Source organism: Hypanus sabinus, chromosome 26 (assembly GCF_030144855.1).
Source record: "Hypanus sabinus isolate sHypSab1 chromosome 26, sHypSab1.hap1, whole genome shotgun sequence".
NCBI classification, from domain to species: Eukaryota; Metazoa; Chordata; class Chondrichthyes; order Myliobatiformes; family Dasyatidae; genus Hypanus; species Hypanus sabinus.
Window position 1 is genome coordinate 45,408,656 of NC_082731.1, and position 21,440 is coordinate 45,430,095.

Sequence of the window (21,440 nt, forward strand, 5' to 3'; positions counted from 1 at the left end):
TAGGAGCAGGGAGGCTGTTCTGCAACTGTACAGGGTACTGGTGGGGCCGCACCTGGAGTACTGTGTGCAGTTCTGGTCTCCTGACTTGAGGAAGGATATACTGGCTTTGGAGGCAGTGCAGAGGAGGTTCACCAGGTTGATTCCAGTGATGAGGGGGTTAGACTATGAGGAGAAATTGAGTGTCCTGGGACTGTACTCACTGGAATTCAGAAGAATGAAAGGAGATTTTATAGAAACATATAACATTATGAAAGGGATAGATAAGATCGAGGCAGGAAAGTTGTTTCCACGGGCAGGTGAGACTAGAACTGGGGGACATAGCCTCAAGATTCGGGGGAGTAGATTTAGGATGGAGATGAGGAGGAACTGCTTTTCCCAGAGAGTGCTGAATCTGTGGAATTCTCTGCCCAATGAAGCAGTGGAGGCTACCTCAGTAAATATTTTTACAACAAGTTTGGATAGATTTTTGCATAGTAGGGGAATTAAGGGTTATGGGGAAAAAGACAGGTGGGTGGAGATGAGTCCATCCAAATCAGCCTTGATCTTATTGAATGGCGGAGCCTGACGAGCTAAATGGCCGACTCCTGTTCTTATTTCTTATGTTTATTAAGTCTTGTGATGCCACAAAACAAAAAATGTCAAGACATAACTCAGTATTAATAAACCTGCAAACACGAGGAAATCTGCAGAGGCTGGAAATTCAAACAACACACACAAAATGCTGGAGGAACGCAGCAGGCCAGGCAGCATCTATAATCTATATAATCTATAGACGCTGCCTGGCCTGCTGTGTTTCACCAGCATTTTGTGTGATTAATAAACCGGATTCTGATTCTGACGAGGCGGCCTCACTGAATGGTGAAATGCCTCGTCAGAGTAGATATATGGAAGGTGTTCTTTGGTGGGGGAGTCTGAGACCAGAGGGCACAGCCTCAGAATAGACCTTTAGAATGGAGGTGCGGAGGTATTTCTTTAGCCAGAGAGAGGGTGGTGAATCTGTGGAATTCATTGCCAGAGGCTGCTGTGGAGGCCAAGTCACTGTTAATTCCAACTCACTGGAATTTAGAAGATTGAGGGGGGATCTTATTGAAACGTATAAAATTCTAAAGGGATTGGACAGGCTAGATGCAGGAAGATTGTTTCCGATGTTGGGGAAGTCCAGAACGAGGGGTCACAGTTTCAGGATAAAGGGGAAGCCTTTTAGGACCGAGATGAGGAAAAACTTCTTCATACAGAGAGTGGTGAATCTGTGGAATTCTCTGCCACAGAAAACAGTTGAGGCCGGTTCATTGGCCATATTTAAGAGGAAGTTAGATATGGCCCTTGTGGCTAAAGGGATCAGGGGGTATGGAGAGAAAGCAGGTACAGGGTTCAGAGTTGGATGATCAGCCATGATCATACTGAATGGCAGTGCAGGCTCAAAGGGCCGAATGGCCTACTCCTGCACCTATTTTCTATGTTTCTGTGTTTCTATGTAAATTTTAGGCAGAGGTTGACAGGTTCTTGATTGGTCAGAGCTTGAAGCGATACGGGGAGAAGGCAGGAGATCGGTGCTGAGATGGAAAATGGATCAGCCATGATGAAATGGTGGAGCAGACTCGATGGGCCAAATGGCCTAATTCTGCTCCTGTATCTTATGGTCTTCTGGCAGACAAAAAACAGCAATGAACTGGACTGTCAACTAAAGCCTGTCCGAGCTTGCTCTACACCGGTGTAAATGCTGTCTCTAATGCCAGGCTAAGCAGCTTCTGAAAGGATTTGTTTATTTATGGAAACCACGGTAACTCATCTGAAGCTGAGAGACATCGAGACTGCAGTAGGGACGGGACAGATGGTGATGACCTCACTGACATCTGGTCATTGAACAGGAACTGAGGGATCCCAACACAGTGAGATCAGTCCTAGGACTTCGATGGCTAAAATCTTCCATGGGGCCTGGGGGACAAAATACCAATTTAGTACAAAAGTTGGTTCTTTGCATTCCTTCAGCTTCAAACCTCTTAAACTCTGGAATTCTCTCCCAAAACTTCTCCATCTCCTTACTTCCCTTTGAATTTTGACCCAAGCTTTTAGAGTTCTGGTCTCATAACCCATGGGACTTGCCGTCTATCCTTGTGATGGGAAATGGTGTTATCAGCTTTCACTGATTACAGGGGCTGTACAGGTGGAAGGTGTTGTTGAGCCGGAAGTTCAGTGGGAGCAAGTTTTCCCTTCAGCACACACAAAATGCTGGAGGAGCTCAGCAGGTCAGGCAGCATCAATGGGGAAGAGAACGCTGTCGGTGTTTCGGGCCGAGACCCTTCGGCGAGATCTCCCTTCCTGGTGGAAAAAGCAGATCTGTGGTCACTCCGGAACTGTGTCCAATGTTACTACCAACACAAACAGTACAGTCCAGACCCAGGCCATTACTCACTGACCCTCCATCCCCGACAACTCTCACACTGAATCATCCAAAACTAAACCCCTCCCGCCATTCCTCACTGACCCACCAGCCCTGCCACTCCACCACTAACATCCCGAACTGACCCCTCTCTCCCTACATTGAACCTCAAACACCAGACCCTCGGATACCACCACTCACAGGGATGTTGCCCGGTCTGGAGGACCTGAACTGTTGGGAAAGATCGAATAGGTTAGGTCTTTATCCCTTGGAATGTCGCAGACTGAGAGGAGATTTGATACAGGTATACAAAATTATGTGATCAGCTAATGCAAGCAGGCTTTTTTCACTGAGACACGAGGAAATCTGCAGATGCTGGAAATCCAAGCAACACACACAAAATGCTGGTGGAACTCAGCTGGCCAGACAGCATCTATAGGGAAAAGTACAGTTGACGTTTGGGGCCGAGACCCTTCGTCAGGACTAACTGAAAGGAAAGATAGTAAGAGATTTGAAAGTAGGAGGGGGGGGGGGGAAATCCAAAATGATAGGAGAAGACAAGAGGGGGAGGGGTGAAGCTGAGATCCGGAAAGGTGATTGGCAAAAGGGATACAGAGCTGGAGAAGGGAAAGGATCATGGGACGGGAGGCCTCGGGAGAAAGAAAGGGGAAGGGGAGCACCAGAGGGAGATGGAGAGCAGGCAAGGAGTGATAGTGAGAGGGGCAGACAGAAAAAAGAGAGAGAAAGTGGGGGAATAATAAATAAATAAATAAATAAATAAATAAATAAATAAATAAATAAATAAATAAATAAATAAATAAATAAATAAATAAATAAATAGATAGATAGATAGATAAATAGATAAATAAATAGATAGATAGATAAATAAATGGATAAACAAACAAACAAACAAACAAACAAACAAACAGATAAAAGATGGGATAGGAAGGGGAGGGGGGCATTAACAGAAGTGAGAGAAATCAATGTTCATGCCATCAGGTTGGAGGCTACCCAGTCGGTATATAAGGTGTTGTTCCTCCAACCTGAGTGTGGATTCATCTTGACAGTAGAGGAGGCCATGGACAGACATATCAGAATGGGAATGGGACGTGGAATTAAAATGTGTGGCCACTGGGAGATCCTGCTTTCTCTGGTGGACAGAGTGTGGGGGTTCATTGAAACGGTCTCCCAGTCTGTGTCAGGTTTTCCCACTGAGGTTGGGTGGGACAACAACCAGAGGTCATGGGTTAAGGGTGAAAGGTGAAAAGTTTAAGGGGAATATGACAGAAATTTCTTCACTCAGAGGGTTGTGAGAGTGTGGAATGAGCTGCCAGCACAAGTGGCGCATGCGAGCTCGATTTCAACGTCGAAGGGAAGCTTGGGTAGGTATATGGATGGGAGGGATATGGAGGGCTGTGGTCCCGATGCAGGTCGATGGGAGTAGGCAGTTTAAGTGATTTGACACTGTTGGCCAGAAGGAACTATAGTCTGCAAATTAGCGGTTTTGACGAATCAAGGGCAGGGGAAGCTGACAAACCAATTGTCTTCGTCACCCCTCATCTTGCGGACTTTAAACTGACTATTGACCTGGGATAACCTAATCAGAGCAATTGAACATGGACACAAGGAGCTAAACCTGAGACCATTGTCAAATGAGTGGCTATTTATTGTGCAAGGTACCAGACCGAACAGAGAAGCAGTCTGTAATCTGATCTGACTCAGGTTACATCCACACTAGACCGGATCATTTTGAGAACGCCGGTTTCGCGTAAAAACGATAGGCGTCCACACTATACATTTTTGAAAATATCTCTATCCACATTGAAACAGAGATTTCAGTGAATCTCCTCCTCCTGCGCACGCGCAGGACACATCTACCAAAAATAAGCGACATGTTTGGTGTCGAATCTCACCATAAAAGTGCGTGTTTATGTAGTTACAGACTAGAAAAACTTAGAACGACGGACAGCTGTTAGCTTTCACACAGGAGAACTTAAAACTAAAAAGAACAAATACTGGACTGTACGGTGGCAACCGACAGGGAGTTCACGGACAGGCTGACCCGGCTGATGACGAACATTGAAAAACTGACTAACTCTGTTGCATTAATAAAGCCCCTTGTTAAATGTATAAAACATGTCTGCATCAATGTTATCTTGTATTTCCGTACAATGTTACATTAGGCTGTTACACATCTATTGTCAGAGAAGTACTTGCATAAATAAGTAAACCACTTTCATACGAGCAAGGACAGAAAACAGGGCAAAGTGAGTATACTTATTTATTCAGTAAGTTATGGGTCAAAGTATTTGGTGAGCACATTCTTAACTCTTCTGGCTTCAGTCTCTTTGCTGTCTGTTCTGAAAATGTTAGGTTGTGTGGGGGGTTGCGTTCAAGAAAACAATGAAATAGCACGCTGCCGTCTGATAGAGTTTTCAAAAGTCTTCGGTTACTCCATCCACACTGATCTGCCCGAGCAACATTTTCAAAAATATCCAGCCTGGAAAGCGTTCCTGAAAAGCTCCAGTTTGGGGGGACAAAAATGCCGTTTTAGTGCAGACGGAGTATAAAAATGAAGAGAAAAAGCTTCAGTTACGGATTTATCCGGCGTAGTGTGGATGCAGCCTTGGTGTCTGGGTCACCTAGATTTGGCTAGTTTGAGCCAGTCAGAGTTGAAAGGAACAAAACCATGCTGCTGGGGGTGGGGGAGCAGAATGTTGGTTGCAGCCCTGGCCTAGAACCAGGAAGAAGGTGACCTTCAGCCAAAAGGAGCACTGTAAGACTCAGAGTTCCAAATGCACAGGGACAATAACGCTCCAGGCACCAGAGACCAACCATCGCGGATGAGGAGGTCCCCATGGAGATCGGGAGCAAGAGGAACCCCTGGCCAGCGTAGACTCCTTTTCTCTTCATTGACTGTTCATGGAGGGTCAGGTGCCCACAGGTGGATAGTTTGTGATCCCCCGTGACCTCTAGTGGAGACAATAAAGGTTACTTGTCAGTAAATGCAGACTCTTTCTGTGTCACCCTGATCGTTATTACAAGGGATTCACACAAAATGCTGGTGGAACACAGCAGGACAGGCAGGAAGAGGCACTGTTGACATTTCGGGCCGAGGTGATTCTTGTTATGACATGGGCTAGATGGGCTGAAAGTCCTCTTTCTGTGCTGTACTTTTCTATGACTCCTGACCTTCCAGCACTGAGCCTCCCTCACTGACCGTATAACATCGAACCTCAATCTCCGGCCCCTCGGACACCTCCGCTCCTGACTCTACGTCAGTCAAGCCTGTGTACCCGTTGGGAAGCGGGAGCTCGGTGCCCCTGGATCAGCTGGGACAGGCACAGTCGGAGCAAAGCTCTGCAGCACCGATGCAGCTGCTGGGCCACAAGCTGCCGATGAATCAAGAGCCGAAGAGGATAAACAGGCTGTTGCCTGGGCTCGAAGCGGTCATCTGCCGGCGCTCTGGGAATAATCACAGCAATCAAAGCATTTCCTCGCTTTCGCCAGAGTGAAATAATTAATATGAACACTTTCCCAGGATATTTTAACAATGTAAACAACCACAGTTTTCCAGCATATTACCAGTTGATTAAATAGAAAAACATTCACGCTATTTCTTTCCTTCCAACGACCGAGTGGCCCCTTTCGCACCACTCCCCCTCTTTAAACCGGCAATCTCCCCTCTCCACACTCGGTCCTGGTGCAGGGTTCGGTTTGACAGTTCCACTCCCCCCACACTAATATTTCTCTGCCCCTTGATTTCCTTCAGCTCTGTCCTGGCAGGGAGGCCCAAGCAACTTGGTCCAGCGATATCACCTACGTGCCCAGCTGCAGACTCCATTTCCCATGCTCCGTCACAGGAAAAGATTACCAACTGGACAGAGGTGCTGTCAAAGCCTCCTTCTAACCATTAGAAAATCTCCACTGACCCCCAGAAAAATCCGATTTCAAGTCAGTTCAGGCGAAGGGTGAATCCCTGCACTGAGCCCATATATTGGGAGACCAGTGTAAACGGCAGGAGCAGTACATCATCCTGTCCATTCGCTCCATCAGTCACCTCCTGTCCAACATGTGACAGAGTCTGTATATCCCAGACTTGCCTCATCAGTCACCTCAGGGCCTACCTAAATGGTGCCAAAGTCATTTCCAATCCTTAGATCATGCAGCACCTCTCCCCCACCCCATCACTCTGTTCTTTCCCCTCCTCCAGCCATCAACCGATTATCCTCACACTGGGTCCTCTTCACCCACAGTTCCCATCGGCCGTCCCCTCTTCACTCATCCAGTTCCATGCTCCAACTTCCTCTTCTGTTAGATCCCATCCTCTCCCACCTCCGTCATCACTTGCCAGCCTCTGTCACTGTTCCCATTCTCTCCTCTTCCATCTCCTTATTGCCCCCTCTCCTAGATCCACCCATCACCTCCTGGCCTCTGTCACTATTCCCACTCTCCCTACTCCATCTGCCTGTCACCCTCCTCGCCTGAATCCACCCATCACATCCCAACCTCTGTCACTGTTCCCTCTCTCACTCCTCCATCTGCCAGTCACCCTCTCATCTAGATCCTCTCATTACATCCCGACCTCAGTCGCCGTTCCCACTCTCCCCTTCCTCCATTTGCCAATCACCCTCTCATCTAGATCCTCCCATCACCTCCCTGCCTCTGTCACTATTCCCACACTCCTCTTCTCTATCTGCCTATCACCCCCTCACCTGCACCCACTCTCGATCCTCCCTCCCTTCCCTTTTTATACTGGCAGCCGCCACCCCCCTCTACATTTTCAGTCCAGATGAAACATCGGTTGTCCATTTTCCTCCAGCAGCTTTCTGTGTTGTTTTATCCAGCGAGACTGCTTCAGAAGAAGAGACTCATACTTAATGCCCAGTGCGAGAAGTCATATATCCGATCCGATTACGGTAAAATATCCACGTTCTTGTAATAAAGACCAATAAGCCAGCTATCTTTCAAACTCCTTGTGGCACCTACCCATTAACTCCACCTGAACCTTTCAAGCTCTCTCCACTTTTGAAAGCTGTTCATTTATTTGCTTCTACCAGCTTCTTATTTTTCCCACATTATATTCCATCTGCAGTTCCTTAAAGTTGTTATAGCCAGGGGTGGTAATGGGAATAAGCTCCCACCACCTATTAAATGCTCCCGATGGTGTGCTTTTCAAATATCCTCTGACAACCACGTCAGCTCCTGGCGTCACGTGTGGCTTGGCCTCTAAACCTGGTGGAGCTGTTTCTACTGACAGGAGAAGGGGCAAAGGTTACTAGAACCTTAAAAGCAAATGCTTTGGGCAGATGGAGCTCATCAGCCGTGGTTGTCAGCTCATCTCGGAGAAGGAAAACTCTGATCTCAAGCCTCCACTGCCTAGTGGCTGTACCCACTCATGGGGAAGGTTTCAGGAGTAAACCCCGAGGGAAAACCCAGGGCTGGAGTCCCTGGCGCAGTCCTACGTTGAGTTCAATGCTGACTGGCAACTCCCTGGACTGCTGGTGCCAAACTGTATCAGTCTCTGCCGTTCCTTCATGGAGAGGGGGAGTCTGCTGCAGGGGCAACAGCTTCCTCTCCATATCGTACTGCCCTGGTTGGAGTATCAAGGAGAGAACTAGGGGGCAACACCCTGACCAAAGGAGGCCTGCTACACTACTGCTATTCCATCTGCCATGTCCCTGCCCAATCTGTGAACCTGTTTATACCCCATGAAGGTCCTCTGCACCCTTCTCTCAACACATTTGGCAACCAGCAATGAACTGCGATTGGTGTAAAAGACTGCATCGTTTTCTTCAGAAGGCTCCCATCTTCCAAGGTTGTCCCACAAGTATCAAACTTCTGGTACAGTAGTCTTGGTTCCTCAAGAGTCCTACCTCAGGAGGGAAGTCATGGTTGAGGTATAGAACTGCAGAGTGGTGGGGAACATTCGATCTATTGTAGCTCTGCCAGTTCTGTTTATTACTGAAACACAGGCCAGTAGTTTACATTTCCCATGTTGGCCCAGTTTTCCTTTCCCTAATCAGTTGAGGCTGGACTCCTAGCAGGTCCAGCACTTTACAATTAACACTATATTACCCAGACCAAAAAGCTCAATGTGCTGGTAACAGCCACCAGTTTAACCATTTTGATTCATCCTATCGCAGACAGTCGAATACAGCCTTCCCCCTCACTTCTCTGCTGTTGAAAACTAATTTGTGACTCCTTGATTCATCTAATCGCAGACATTCCCTTAATTCAAGACATCGCCCCCCTCTCTTTTCTCCTATTGAAAATGTGGTATCTCTTTCTTTCTCTGTTCTACGACCCAAAATATTGAGTGTTTCTCTGTCTAAAGATGCTATCTGATCAGCAATGAAGAATCCTTCTAAATTTGAGTGCAGTGGATTCCCGAGTCTCCACCTGGGTCTTGTATGACTGATAGTAGTGAAAACCAACACTGGCATGACAAAAGAAGCCCATGGACACCGTCAAGACTGAACGTAGAGTCAGGAATGATGACCCTCAAACTCACCAGGGCACAATAAAGAAGATGGGCAAGGACTTGGACTAACAGAGACAGAGAACTTTATTGCTGCCCAAAACAGCAGTGGAGTAATGGGCAGTTTGTAAGAACACTTCTCTGGTGTTCAGACTGTCATAGCAACTCAGTCATCATGTTGCCCCACTTTCTCCTGTTGTTTTAAATCAAGCTAAAGTTACGTATTTATATATTTATTGAGATAGCACATGGAATAGGCCTTCCAGCCCTTTGAGCCACACTGCCCTACAAACCTCCTGCCCCCACCCCCCCAAATTTAATCCCAGCCTAATCACAGGACAATTTACAATGGTCAATTAGTGTACCAACTGGTACGTCTTTGGACTGTGGGAGGAAACCAGAGCACCCGGAGGAAATCCACTTGGTCACGGGGAGAATGTACACACTCCTCGCAGGCAGCGGTGGGAACTGAACCGGTGTTGCTGACACTGTAAAGCGTCACGCTGACCACTGCACTACCATGACCATCCTGGCAGTGGGAGTAATTCCTCTGATTTATTCCAAGCAAACCCTTTACACTGCAATATGACAGTGACCACTCATGTTTGAAGATCTGTTTTTATTTATTACAACACAGGACATTGCCAGCGGATTAAATAATAATTCGACAGACATATTTAAGCAGTAGATATTTTATACTGAATTTTCACAGCAAGTTTGAGTTTCTAACAATGTATTTACCATTTTAAAATCCAGAACACAGGTTTCTGGTACGGAAAGTGTTAACATATCAGCATGAACAGGTGCGTGGATGCAAAAAGGTTCATTTTGATCAGCTGATCAATATCTTAACATGCACTGCAAAACTGAACAGTGCCAGGCTGCAAATCTTCACCAACACCATCCCCAGACCACTAATCTTCACCTGAGGGATACAGCCAGTAGACATGGATACACAGTGGGGTATATGGACAGTAGATGTGGACACAGTGGGAGGATATGGACAGTAGATGTGGACACAGTGGGAGGATATGGACAGTAGGTGTGGACACACAGTGAGGGATATGGACAGTAGGTGTGGACACACAGTGAGGGATATGGACAGTAGGTGTGGACACACAGTGAGGGATATGGACAGTAGGTGTGGACACCCAGTGGGGGGATATGGACAGTAGGTGTGGACACAGTGAGGGATATGGACAGTCAGTAGATGAGGATGAGTGATCCAGCCAGTTTACGTGAACAGACAGTGATGAAACATCTACACCTTGCTGTGAGGTGTCTTTCAAAATGTCAGCCACTTGGCTCTAATGAGCAGATTGTAAACATACCCTTCCCCAGGCCAACACACTCCTTCCCTTTCTCTTTTCTTCCACACTGCTGAGTAATCCCTCCTATACCCCTCTCTGTCCACTCACACACTCTGCACCTCACAATCTGCCTCTGCAGGACTCTGCACCTCTCGGTCTACCTGCTCTGCAACTTTTTCTGCAGCTGTTACACTTTATTTTGCATGCTGTTATAGTCTTTCCTTGGACAACCTCAGTGCACTGTATAACGAATCGATCTCCATGACCAGTGAGTGGAACATACTTTTCACTGTACGTAAACCAATTCTAATCTCTGTGTACACACTCTTCCCAGTCACCTCTCTCCACTTACACATCCCTTTCTGTGCTCTCTCTCCCTCTGCCCACTCACACCTTCACATAAACCCCTCCCACTCACTCCTGTCCCTTCCTCTCCCTGCCCCCATATTCTTTCCCAGCCACTTCCCTACACAATGTTGACAATCACCAATATTTATAGTAAGGCTTGTATTTATAATAAGGAATGGTATCTTTTCCATGTCTGTATTTTTAAGCAAGATTTTGTTGAATGACACTTGCCACTTGATTGTGCCTGTGTATGGAATCAGATTGAGTTAAACCGCTACCGGATCCTGTAATGTATTGGATTGTTTCTGATTTCTCTTGATATTTTCTGCATTTCTTGGCTTGAATTTGTTGGTCTTTTATTATGTAGTTTGCTATTTTTTGTGTTAACCATCTGGTTATTATTATTATGTTAATCATCACACATCCTGCGGCCAACATTTCCATAGAAATGGCACCCAGTACAATAGAGTTATTTTAACATTCAGTAAATAAACAAAAGAATATGATTGTATTCCATTTCTCATGAGAGCCGATGAGCTTCAATTGCTTTACTTGTTAACATTCCATGCATAGCAATGGCAAATCTGTGTTGTCGGTCACATTCTGCTAAATAATGGGCCCTCGTTAAAGAGAGTCAACAGACATCTAATCTCCCATCTCATAACTAGAGACGGGCCTGCTCTTCACATTCCCAGAGTTAGACTGGCCTGACTTCACTACCAAAAGAAAACACCGAGGTAATCTACACTTAAATGGGGCAAATCCCTCCAGAGGCCAAAAAAAAAATCACATATCAGCCCGATCCCTTCCCTCTCCTTACCTAATTGTCAAAGCAACGTTGTGAGTAATAGGAGGCAGTCTGTAAGATTCAGAGAAGGGGAACCCAACACTCAACCCTCTCAATCAACCAATGGTCAATGTTTCAGTGGGAAATCCATGTGCCCTCAGGATGGAGGAGCAACACCTTATATTCCATCCTGATGGCATGAACATCGATTTCTCAAACTTCCGGTAAATCAACTTCCTCCCCGTCCTCTAGTCCACACTCTAACTTTTTACCTCTTCTCTCCTGCCTATTACTTCCCCCTAGGTCCTCTCCTTCACTTTCTCCTATAGTCCATTCTCCTCTCTTCTATCAGATTCCTTTGTCTCCAGCCCTTTACCTGTCCCACTAACCCGGCTTCACCTATCACCTTCCCATCCCCCCACTCCACCTTTTTATTCTGGAATCTTCCCCCTTCCTTCTCAGTGCTAAAGAAGGATCTCGGCCCGAAATGTTGACTATCTAACTCTTTCCGTAGATGCTGCCTGACCTGCTGAGCTTCCTCCAGCATTGTGTGTGCGTTGCTTTGGATTTCCAGCATCTGCAGTAGCCAGAGTGGCCACAAGACCATAAGACACGGCGCGGAATTAGGCCATTCAGTTTGACAAATGTGCTCCGCTACTCATTGCCAGCTCTACCTCAGGGAGTACAGAGCCGAAAATCCCAGCATCTCCGCTTTGACCGCTTTCTCGGTCTTTGACTGGTTCTGTGGCCAGTCTAGGTTTGGGTCAACACATTGCGTTTATCAAGCTGTCCCACAGGATCACTGCCAGTGAACCTTGACCGAACGCTCAGCAGGTTAAACGATGAAGGGGAGGAGTATACCCAAGCAGTCAAAGGCAGAGCCGCTGAAGGCACAGCAAATATAAACTGGGACACAAGAGCACCTGAGTTGGATAAGAACAATGAATTTGCAGACTGCGGTTCTGGAGGCTGTTACTGAGTTCAGGAGAATTAGCGGGTCTGTACATTGCTACAGATCGAGAGAATAACCAGCTGATTTTATACTGATTTAGATCTGTTGTTATAAATCATTGTTAGTAATGGTTGTCAGGAACCCATTGGATTATCATTCAAACCCAACGATTCTAGCTATAATTCTACGTCTTCTGTTTCAATGTCCAGTACTATGTTCTTTAAACCTTCTGAGGCCAGGAGTTTAGCAGGACTTTCTTCTTCTGAGTCCATTTTAGTGTTTCTACATCAGTGTGGTGCAGTGGAGATACGTCTCTACCAAAGGAGGTGTGAGGTGCTCCTTCCCTCCGCTAGCCTGCAGGTCACCCTTGGGCAAGGTGTAGCACCTGCTTAGCCCCCGATCAGGGTCACGTGAAGCCGTGGGAGCAGGTGGTGGAAGGTCATAGGAGCTGTTGGTGTATATCACAAGTCCTGATTATGCGACCACTGACACCAGACAGACAATCTCTGAAGAGTATTGATAATGGCTGTGGTCACCCATATGCCCAGAGGAAGGCAATGGCAAACCACTTCTGTAGAGAAGTTATGCCAAGAACAATCATAGTCGTGGAAAGACCACGATCGCCCATGTCATACAACACGGCACATAATGATGATGTCATACGACATGGCACATAATGATGACTTCAGTGTAATCCTGATAACATTCTTTAAAAGCGGTTCAGTGAAGGAAAACCAAGTTACAGATTATCTGTTCAATTAGCGTTTCAGGGTTCTTTACTGAAATATGTGGATGGAGTATACAAAGAGATCCTTAGAAGTTGAAAGTATCTATGTTTGTTCTCTGGTAGAGACTCCAGGAAGGCTTTTCTTGAACCACCACCTGAAGGTGCAGGAGTTCACTTTGGACTGAATGCCAGATTGGTTCTGCTCATGTTTTGCCCCCCCCCCCCTTTTTCAAGTCCTTTCACCACTGACTTTCTGAACAAACCCCCTTAGGTCTCTTCACTTTAGTGTAACTTGTATCCATCCATAATCCTGAGGACGTCGTCGAGTATTGAAGGCCCCAAGTCCAAGTCCAGGCCAAGCGAGGATTCTGAGCCGCTCATGTAGGAATCAGATGGGAAGGGGCTGCCGTTGTCGAGGGACATCTCACTGTTGAAGATCAAGGCTCTCTGCCCGTCTACCTGCCCGATGCCAATTACTGAGCACTCCGAGGAGCTGTGCGATGTGGCGGACAGGGAAACAGATGACCCAGCAGTCTTGTCAAACGTGGATATTTCTTGGAAGCAGCCTGCCGTGCAGCTGACTGACATCGACCGCTGAGCGGGGCTTTCCTCCAGGTGGAGCCTGGGCGGCTTTGGGGGAGCTTGCTCTTGCTCTTGGCTTTCGTGGACATTGCTGAAGATGGGGAGGGAAACAGCGTTCTTCAGCAGCGTGGGGAACACACCGTCCCCATTGTTAAATGCCCGCTCGTAGGCGTACTCGTCACTCAGTCCTTGCTCTGTGCTCTTAGAAGCTGGCCGCCCGTTGACGTGGGGAAGGAGGTCGTACTTGCCCTGCAAGAAGGAGATGTCTCCGAACATGTCACCCTCACCGCCCCTCCCGATGTGGGCGCTGTGACGAAAGTCACCCAGGGGAGGGCTGATCATGTCACCGGACAGAACGTCGCGCAGCTTCAGCTTCTTGCCCCGTTTGGGGGTTGATGTCTTTAGATACATTGGAGTTTTTGCAGGCATATTGCAGCAGAAAGTGATCCTCACAAACTGAGAACAGACCCCGGTTTCGGTCCTGTATCGGTTCCCGACTGATTACACTCTTCGGATCCACCTCTCAACTTAAAAGCACCTTCGCTGGCCTCGGCTATGCCTCATGTGAAATGGCGACCATCGAGAGAAGTCAACTCCGCTCACTTCACAGCCTGAAAGCACACAAGCAAGGTAAATTTTCAATGTTAATTAAAGAACTCCCACACAAAGAGCTGGGTACGTTCCCCCCACTTACATAGCAAATGTTATTCAGATTTCACATCAAATTTGTGGGGTTTTTTTCCATTTCAAACCTGCCTGTACAGATTTCAACGTCCATGAAACCTCAATGTGTTAAAAGTAAACAGCGATGCACAGATTCTGCGCAGTAACAGGCCCTTCTGCCCAATGAGCCTATGCTATCCAATTAAAAAACAGGGCTACAAAACATCCACGCCAGGATCACCAGACTCAAAAACAACACACACTGAATGCTGAACGAGGCCCGGCAGCATCGATGAAAAAGTGTACAGTACAGTCGACACTTTGGCTGAAAAGTCAATTTGTTATTCAATTCCATGGATGCTGTCGGACCTGCTGAGTTCCTCCAGCATTTTGTGAGTGTTGCCTGGATTTCCAGCATCTGCAGAATCTTTTCTGTTTAGATGGATCAACATCTCCGCCCACTAACTCCTCCACTACTTTGCTACTTCCTGTCAGTCACCTTTATGAACAACCTGGCATCACTTTATGGACGTACAATCACTCTATATATACAGTGCCCCCCCCCCCCCACCACCTCCGCTCGGAAGGTTTTGTGTCTTACTGTTTCACAACATTGAATCACAGTGTATTTAATTTGGCTTTTTTGACACTGATCAACAGAAAAAGACTCTTTCATGACGGGTGACCCCCTGCCATTATCAATACCCTTCAGAGATTGTCTGCCTGGCATCAGTGGTCACATAACCAGGACTTGTGTATTCTCCACCTGCTTCACATGACCCTGATCAGGGTGGGGGGCTAAGCAGGGGCTGCACCTTGCCCTGAGGGTAACCTGCCGGCTAGCGGGGGGTAGGAGTGCTTTATACCTCCTTTGGTAGAGACATATTGTAGGTGGACTTATATGCGGATTCAGATGTATCAGTAAGAGGGGCAGGCGCAATAAGCTGTAGCTTCAGCCTACACCCTTTCGGTCTGTTTTAAAGAACATTTATGTTTTTTGTTGTAATTTTGTCCTATGAAATCATCGTTGTAAATGGTGCTTTTTGTTATGTTTGTACTGACTGAAATAAATTAATTTCATTCATTCATTCAAGATTTATTTATCGAAGCCAGGATGAGTCAGAATCACTGACGTGCAGAACTGGACAAAACTCTCAGGCACATATATACTGCTGGTGCCTAAGACTCTTGCACAGTACTGTAATAATTTTGTATATTACACTATACTGTTGCTGCTGCTGCTGCAAAAAAGATCAAATTTCATGACAGATGTGAGTGATGTTAAACCTGATTCTGATCTGGGTCTCTGTTGTGGACTGAGAGTGAAGGGGAAGGGGGCAGTGAGAGGGGGATCATGGTTGGGAAAAGGGGAAGGGAGAGGGGAGTGAGAGGGAAGCACCAGAGAGACATTCTGTATCGATCAATAAACCAATTGTTTGGAATCAAATGACCTTGCCTGGTGTCTCAGGGCTGGGTGTGTCTGCACCTACCCCGGCTCTCTCCTCTGCCACCTGTCCCACAGCCCTCCCACAGGGCTCCATCTTCACCATTCCCAACAACCTTTGCTCCCACCAGATTTACGAACTGGCTCTCCGCTCCACGTTGACAAGTACCGTACTGTACAAAAGTCTTAGGCTCCTGAGCTTTGCATATGTGCACAGTACATATAGGTTGAAACATAAAGAGGAATGCGTCATTTGCCTTGACAGCCGACACACATGGGGATGAGCTGAGGGACGCCTACACCTCCAGCGTCAATGTAGTGCACCCACAGTGTCTGGCAGAACACAAGCTTATCCAAGTAAGAGCCTGTTGTGACGTTTTTGAAAGCAACATATTTCAAACACACGCATAATTATATCAAACACACCTAATTTCACCAGCTGAAACTAACATGCAACCATTTACATATTAGCTGTCGCTTCTCAGAGGGAGGGGGATGAGCTGGACTCCCTTCCAGATGGAAGGAAAAGACAGCAGGGCAAGGGAGGGAGGGAGATTGCCCACATAACCCTCACCAACTTGGCACCCAGCACTTGGTGAGGGGTGCGGGGGCAGCAAGTCACTCGAAGTTCAAAGTACATTTATTATCGAACTATGTGTACATTATGCAGCCCCTGGCAGCCACGAAACAAAGACACCTCAAAAGAACTCAGTGAGAAAAAGGAGAGTTCAACAGTCAATGTGCAAAGAGAGAGAAACAAATTGTGTAAACAATAAAAATAAGCAAATAGCTTCAGAACTGAAGTTTTACCAAAGATGACATCCCTGCAGACAGAGCAGGCCTCATTACAGACATTACAGCCTCAACATCCTATCGAGGGGCGATCAGAACTGTACGCAATACTCCAAATCCGGCCTGACCAGAGTTGAATGAAGTTGCAACATAACTTCTCGACCTTTGAACTCAATGCCTCGACTAATAAAAGCAAACATTCCATAAGCCTTCTTAACCCCCCTCATCGACCTGATCAGCCACTTTCAAGGAGCGATGAACTTGGATCCCAAGATCTCTCTGCTCAGCAACGCTGTTAAGGTCTTGCCCTGCCGAGGTGCAACATCACACATTTATCTGGGTCAAACTCCATCTGCCATTTCTCTGCCAGCGATTGATATTGCACTGTGTTCTTTGCCAGTCTTCTACACTCTCCACGACTCCGTCAGTTTTGGTATCATCTGCAAACTTACCAACCCACCAATCTACCTTTTCATCCAGGCCATCACAAGTAGCAGTGATCTCAGCAGAGTACCGCTAATTACAGACCTCCAGCTCGAAAATGTCCCTTCAACCACTACCGTCTGTCTCCTATGCACAAACCAGTTCTGCATCCGAACAGCCAATTCATCACGGACTCCATGGACGTAACCTTCTGGATTATCAACCCATGAGCCTGTAGGCCGTGTCCCCTACTTCCAGTCTCATGGAGCAAGACAAAGCAAGCAACTAAATACTTTGTTAATCACTCTTTTTCTGGTAAGGGATCATCGCAGGCAATACCCTGGAACTTCCCTTTGGGCTTGGAAGCAAATTGGAATGGCAGGGTGAGGCAGTGGGTCCATCGCCAGGAACAAGAAAGACCCAAAGTACAATCAACTCAAGCATTGGGCCAAATTGGAAAGGTCAAGAATAGGTGAAATTGAGGCAGCGGGGTTCAGGCCCCAGAGTGTATCTAAACAACTGAGCCCAAGGTTTGGACAATGACTTAAGCACCAGGCCGTATTGAAGGAGATCAGGTAATTGGAGGCTGAGGTTCAGCTCACTGTCCCTCAGCGTCTACTCGGCTCTGCGCTGGCCCTTCAGGTCCGGATGCCATTTGCTTAGTTTTACTGTTTGCATGATTTGTCTTTTTCTCTCTCTCTGGCACTGGGTGTTTGACAATCTCTTCCTCAATGGGTTCATTTGGGATTCTTTGTTTCGTGGCTGCCTGTAAGGAGACGAATCTCAGGGTTGTATAATGTACGTATGCTTTGATAATGGATGTTCTTTGAACTTCGAACTTGAAACACCCAAATTCCTCTGCGTATCAGAGCTCAGCCCCCTCGCTTAACTTCCCTGCAAAAAGGAACAATTTCACCATTTCCCACAGTGTACCCATTAGCTGATTGCTGTCGGCTCTTTATGTTCTCTTCACAAGCTTTCCACCTATCTTTGCAATATTTTTAAATCCAGCAACCACACCTTCCTGGATTTTACCCTTTTTCATACATTGCGAAAAGTTGTTGCCACAGTCCTTCAGGCAAACACCCACTACACCTTACCAAGCACTGAAAGGCCCTGGCCAACCAGTCTTCTACCCAGTAGGTTATCTCCTGCATCAGGAGCTTTTAAATCTTTAAGTTTTAAGCCCTGTATGCCTGGTGACAGTCTGAACCCTAAGTGACGCCTTGTCAGTCGAGTTGCACTTGGTATTCCCAGCTGTATCTGCTAACACCACAGAAGCCTGGTCTCCAATGAGATCTGGTTAGCCTCGTAACACTTACTGTCTCCAACATCACCAAGTCTCTCTAGTGAACACCAGTCAGTAGAGTGACCCTTGACATTTCCAGTTACGTCCGGGAGCTTCACTGAAAACAGGTCCTTTTTTATTTCCAAATAAACTTTATTCATAATAATAATTCTTCTTTTTCTTCAGCTGTCCATCGATTTTCAATGACGACTGAGGCCTGGGCAGGGTTGTATGGGAGACCGGCAGTTGCCCATGCCGCAAGTCTCCCCTCTCTACGCCACCAGTGGTGTCCAAGGGCAGGGGCCGATACAGCTTGGCACCGGTGTTGTCGCAGAGCAATGTGCGGTTAAGTACCTTGCTCAAGGACACACACGCTGCCTTAGCTGAGGCTCGAACTAGCGACCTTCAGATCACTAGACCAACGCCTTAACCACTTGACCACATGACAACACATCATAATAATAATAAAACTGCTTACAAGAATAAGTCATTCAATGCCTTTCATTCTTTGCATTACAGACAATGCTTTCCATACAGTTCTGTCACATTCCTGCACATCCACAGGATAGTCACCACTCAGGTGGCACCTGGGGTGCTGTATTAACTACTGCAATAATTGAGGGGCTTCTCACTCACGGTTCTTTATGGTTATCATAGCCGGAGGTGGTAATGGGGATAAGCTCCCACTACCTATTAAGTGCTCCCAATGGCGCGCGTCTCAAATAGCCTCTGACAACCACGTCCAGCTCCTGGCCTTCAGGTGCGGCTTGGCTACTAAGCCTGTTGGAACTGTTTCTACTGACAGGCAAAGGGGTAAAGGTGGGTTAAACCCAGTGGCTTTGGGCAGATAGGACCTGTCAGCCGTGGCTGGCAGCTCATCGAGGAGAAGGAAAACTCTGATCTCAAACCTCCGCTGCCTTGCGGTCACACCCTCTCACGAGGAAGGCTTCAGGAGTGAACCCAGAGGGAAAAATCTGGAGCTGGAGTCCCTAAGACAGTCCTACATTGAGTTCAATGCTGACTGGCAACTCCTGTAATACCGCTGGTGCCAAACTGTATCGGTGTCTGCCGTTCCTTTGGATTCATCAGCCTGCGTGGAGAGGGGGCGAGCTGGCTACATGGGAAAAATCGTGCCTACATATTCAGAGATCTAGGAAGCAATAACCATGGTCGAGCCTGGACGACAGAGACCTCTCCCCCCCCCCCCCCCCCTCACCCTACCACCCAGCCTCTCTCTCTCCAGCAGGAGAAGAACCCTACACTGTGGTCCTTCCCACCAATCCCTTGCGGTGGCCGCACCAAGCTTCAGTGCGTCCCTCAGCACGTACTCCTGCAGCCTGGGACGTGCCGATCACCAGCATTTTCCCAAAGACATCTTGAGGTGCTGTGGACCAACAAATGCTTTCTTCGTAATAGTTCTCAAGTCCTCGTCTCTCTTGACACGCAGGCAGCGAGCCCGTGTTGTATTCATAACGCCCACAAAGTATCGACAGGTTACTTTTGTTTAAACTTCCCCGGGGAGAAAAACTGCGGCTCAGGGAAGGAAATGCAGATTTACTCAAAGCACCACCTTGACCTCCTCCCTCGGGGTTAGCCATGCCAGAGCTGCTCTGGTTCCCACGAAGGGAAATATGAATGTTGGAATTTATGAATGGCTCCTTGTAACACATGTTGGCTAGATTCAAAACCACTTGAGAAATCTGAACTAATTCTCATACCTGGCTTGGTTCGCGTTGAAATCCAGGTCCTGCTCTGAAGCCTGGGTAAGATTCAGATCGAAATCTTACCTCACCAGCCCTGTCCCCAGTGATCAGCTATAGAACTACCACCAAGTGTTGTTTTTGGCTTAATTACTAAAGAGAGCATGCAGAAGTAAACAAAGAAAAGTGTATTGGATTACTACTCACAGAATGCCAGGTATGTGACTAGTTTAAAGGCAGAGCTGCCAAATCTTTACACAATGCAAGAGGTATTTGTCAGTGCTGGTTCAATATCCTCGTCCAAGTTCATTTTTAAAGGCAGGCGTACACAAAGGAGTTTCTCTCCTGAAATGTGGCAGCCAGATTTTCTCAGCAATGTCCCACAAACGCTGTTACCCAACAGAGGCCATGGGAAGCAGCAGGATACACGCAGTTTTACTTAAAAGCAAGAATGTAGTGTTGAGGCTCTGTAAAGCACTGGTGAGGCCTCACTTGGAGCAGGTTTGGGCCCCTCATCTAAGAAATGGTGTGCTGAAACTGGAGAGGGTTCAAAGGAGGTTCACGGAAATGATTCCATGATTGAATGGCTTGTCATATGAGGAGTGTTTGATGGCTCTGGACCACTGCTTAGAACATAGAACAGAAAATCTACAGCACTTTACAGGCCCTTCGGCCCACAATGCTGTGCTGTCCATGGAACCTACTCTAGAAGCTGCCTAGAATTTCCCTATCACATTGCCCTCTACTTTTCTAAGCTCCACGTACCTATAAAGACCCGATGAATGATTTTTCCGGTTCCTATGTAACAGGAGTTATCCAATCACGGCACAGCACCGACTCTCTCTTTCAGTTGTCAGGCTCCTGAATTATGCAAAGTAGATTCCAAAGTTAACCGTGGAATGGGCTGCCAGTGGCGATGGTGGGGGCGGAAACGATAGGGTCTTTTAAGAGAACACAGTTTTAAGGTGCTTGGAAGCAGGTACAGAGGAGATGTTAAAGGTAAGTTTTTACTCAGAGAGTGGTGAGTGTTGGAATGGGCTGCCAGCAGTGATGGTGGAGGCGGATACGATAGGGTCTTTTAAGAGACTGCTGGATAGGTACATGGAGCTTAGAAAAATAGAGGGTTATGGGTAAACCTAGGTAATTTCTAAGATAAGGACATGTTCAGCACAGCATTGTGGGCCGAAGGGCCTGTATTGTACTGTAGGTTTTCCATGCTCCTATGTTTAACCCTACAATACTTCACCCAAGCAGGCTTTGCTGGAATTCAGAAGGATGAGGGGGTGACCTCATCGAATCCTCTCGAATGTTGAAAGCCCTCAGAAGAGTGGATGTGAAGAGGATGTTTCCTATGGCGGGGAAGTGTTCAGTGAACAGCAGTTCTGTGGGTGGGCGAAAACGCCTTGTTAATGAGGGAGGTCAGAGGAGAACGGCCAGACAGGAGGGTGACAATAACTCAGATAACCAGGCGTTACAACAGCGGTAACGCGTTGAACCTTGACGTGGATGGGCTGCAGCAGGAGAAGGCAACAGGAGCTACGCAGTAAAGCAGCCACCGGGGGT

The 21,440-nt window shown here is 47.2% G+C and overlaps 1 protein-coding gene across 7 annotated transcripts in view; it reads right to left on the minus strand.

Annotated features, from left to right (window-relative positions):
• The window catches only part of zgc:154093 (uncharacterized protein LOC777623 homolog), an 86,053-nt gene that overhangs the window by 41,473 nt on the left and 23,140 nt on the right, over positions 1 to 21,440 (minus strand). For 4 of the 7 annotated variants that reach the window (XM_059951000.1, XM_059951004.1, XM_059951002.1 and 1 more), the window contains one exon: positions 9,877 to 14,178. The exons of 2 other annotated variants lie outside the window; for them this stretch is intronic. In XM_059951000.1, coding sequence (XP_059806983.1) covers positions 13,268 to 13,996 — 729 coding nt within the window. In that variant the 5' untranslated portion in view covers positions 13,997 to 14,178 and the 3' untranslated portion in view covers positions 9,877 to 13,267. Of the gene's footprint in view, positions 1 to 9,876; positions 14,179 to 19,895; positions 20,011 to 21,440 lie in introns of those variants that run through there. One more of the 7 variants, XM_059951003.1, reaches the window with a different exon arrangement.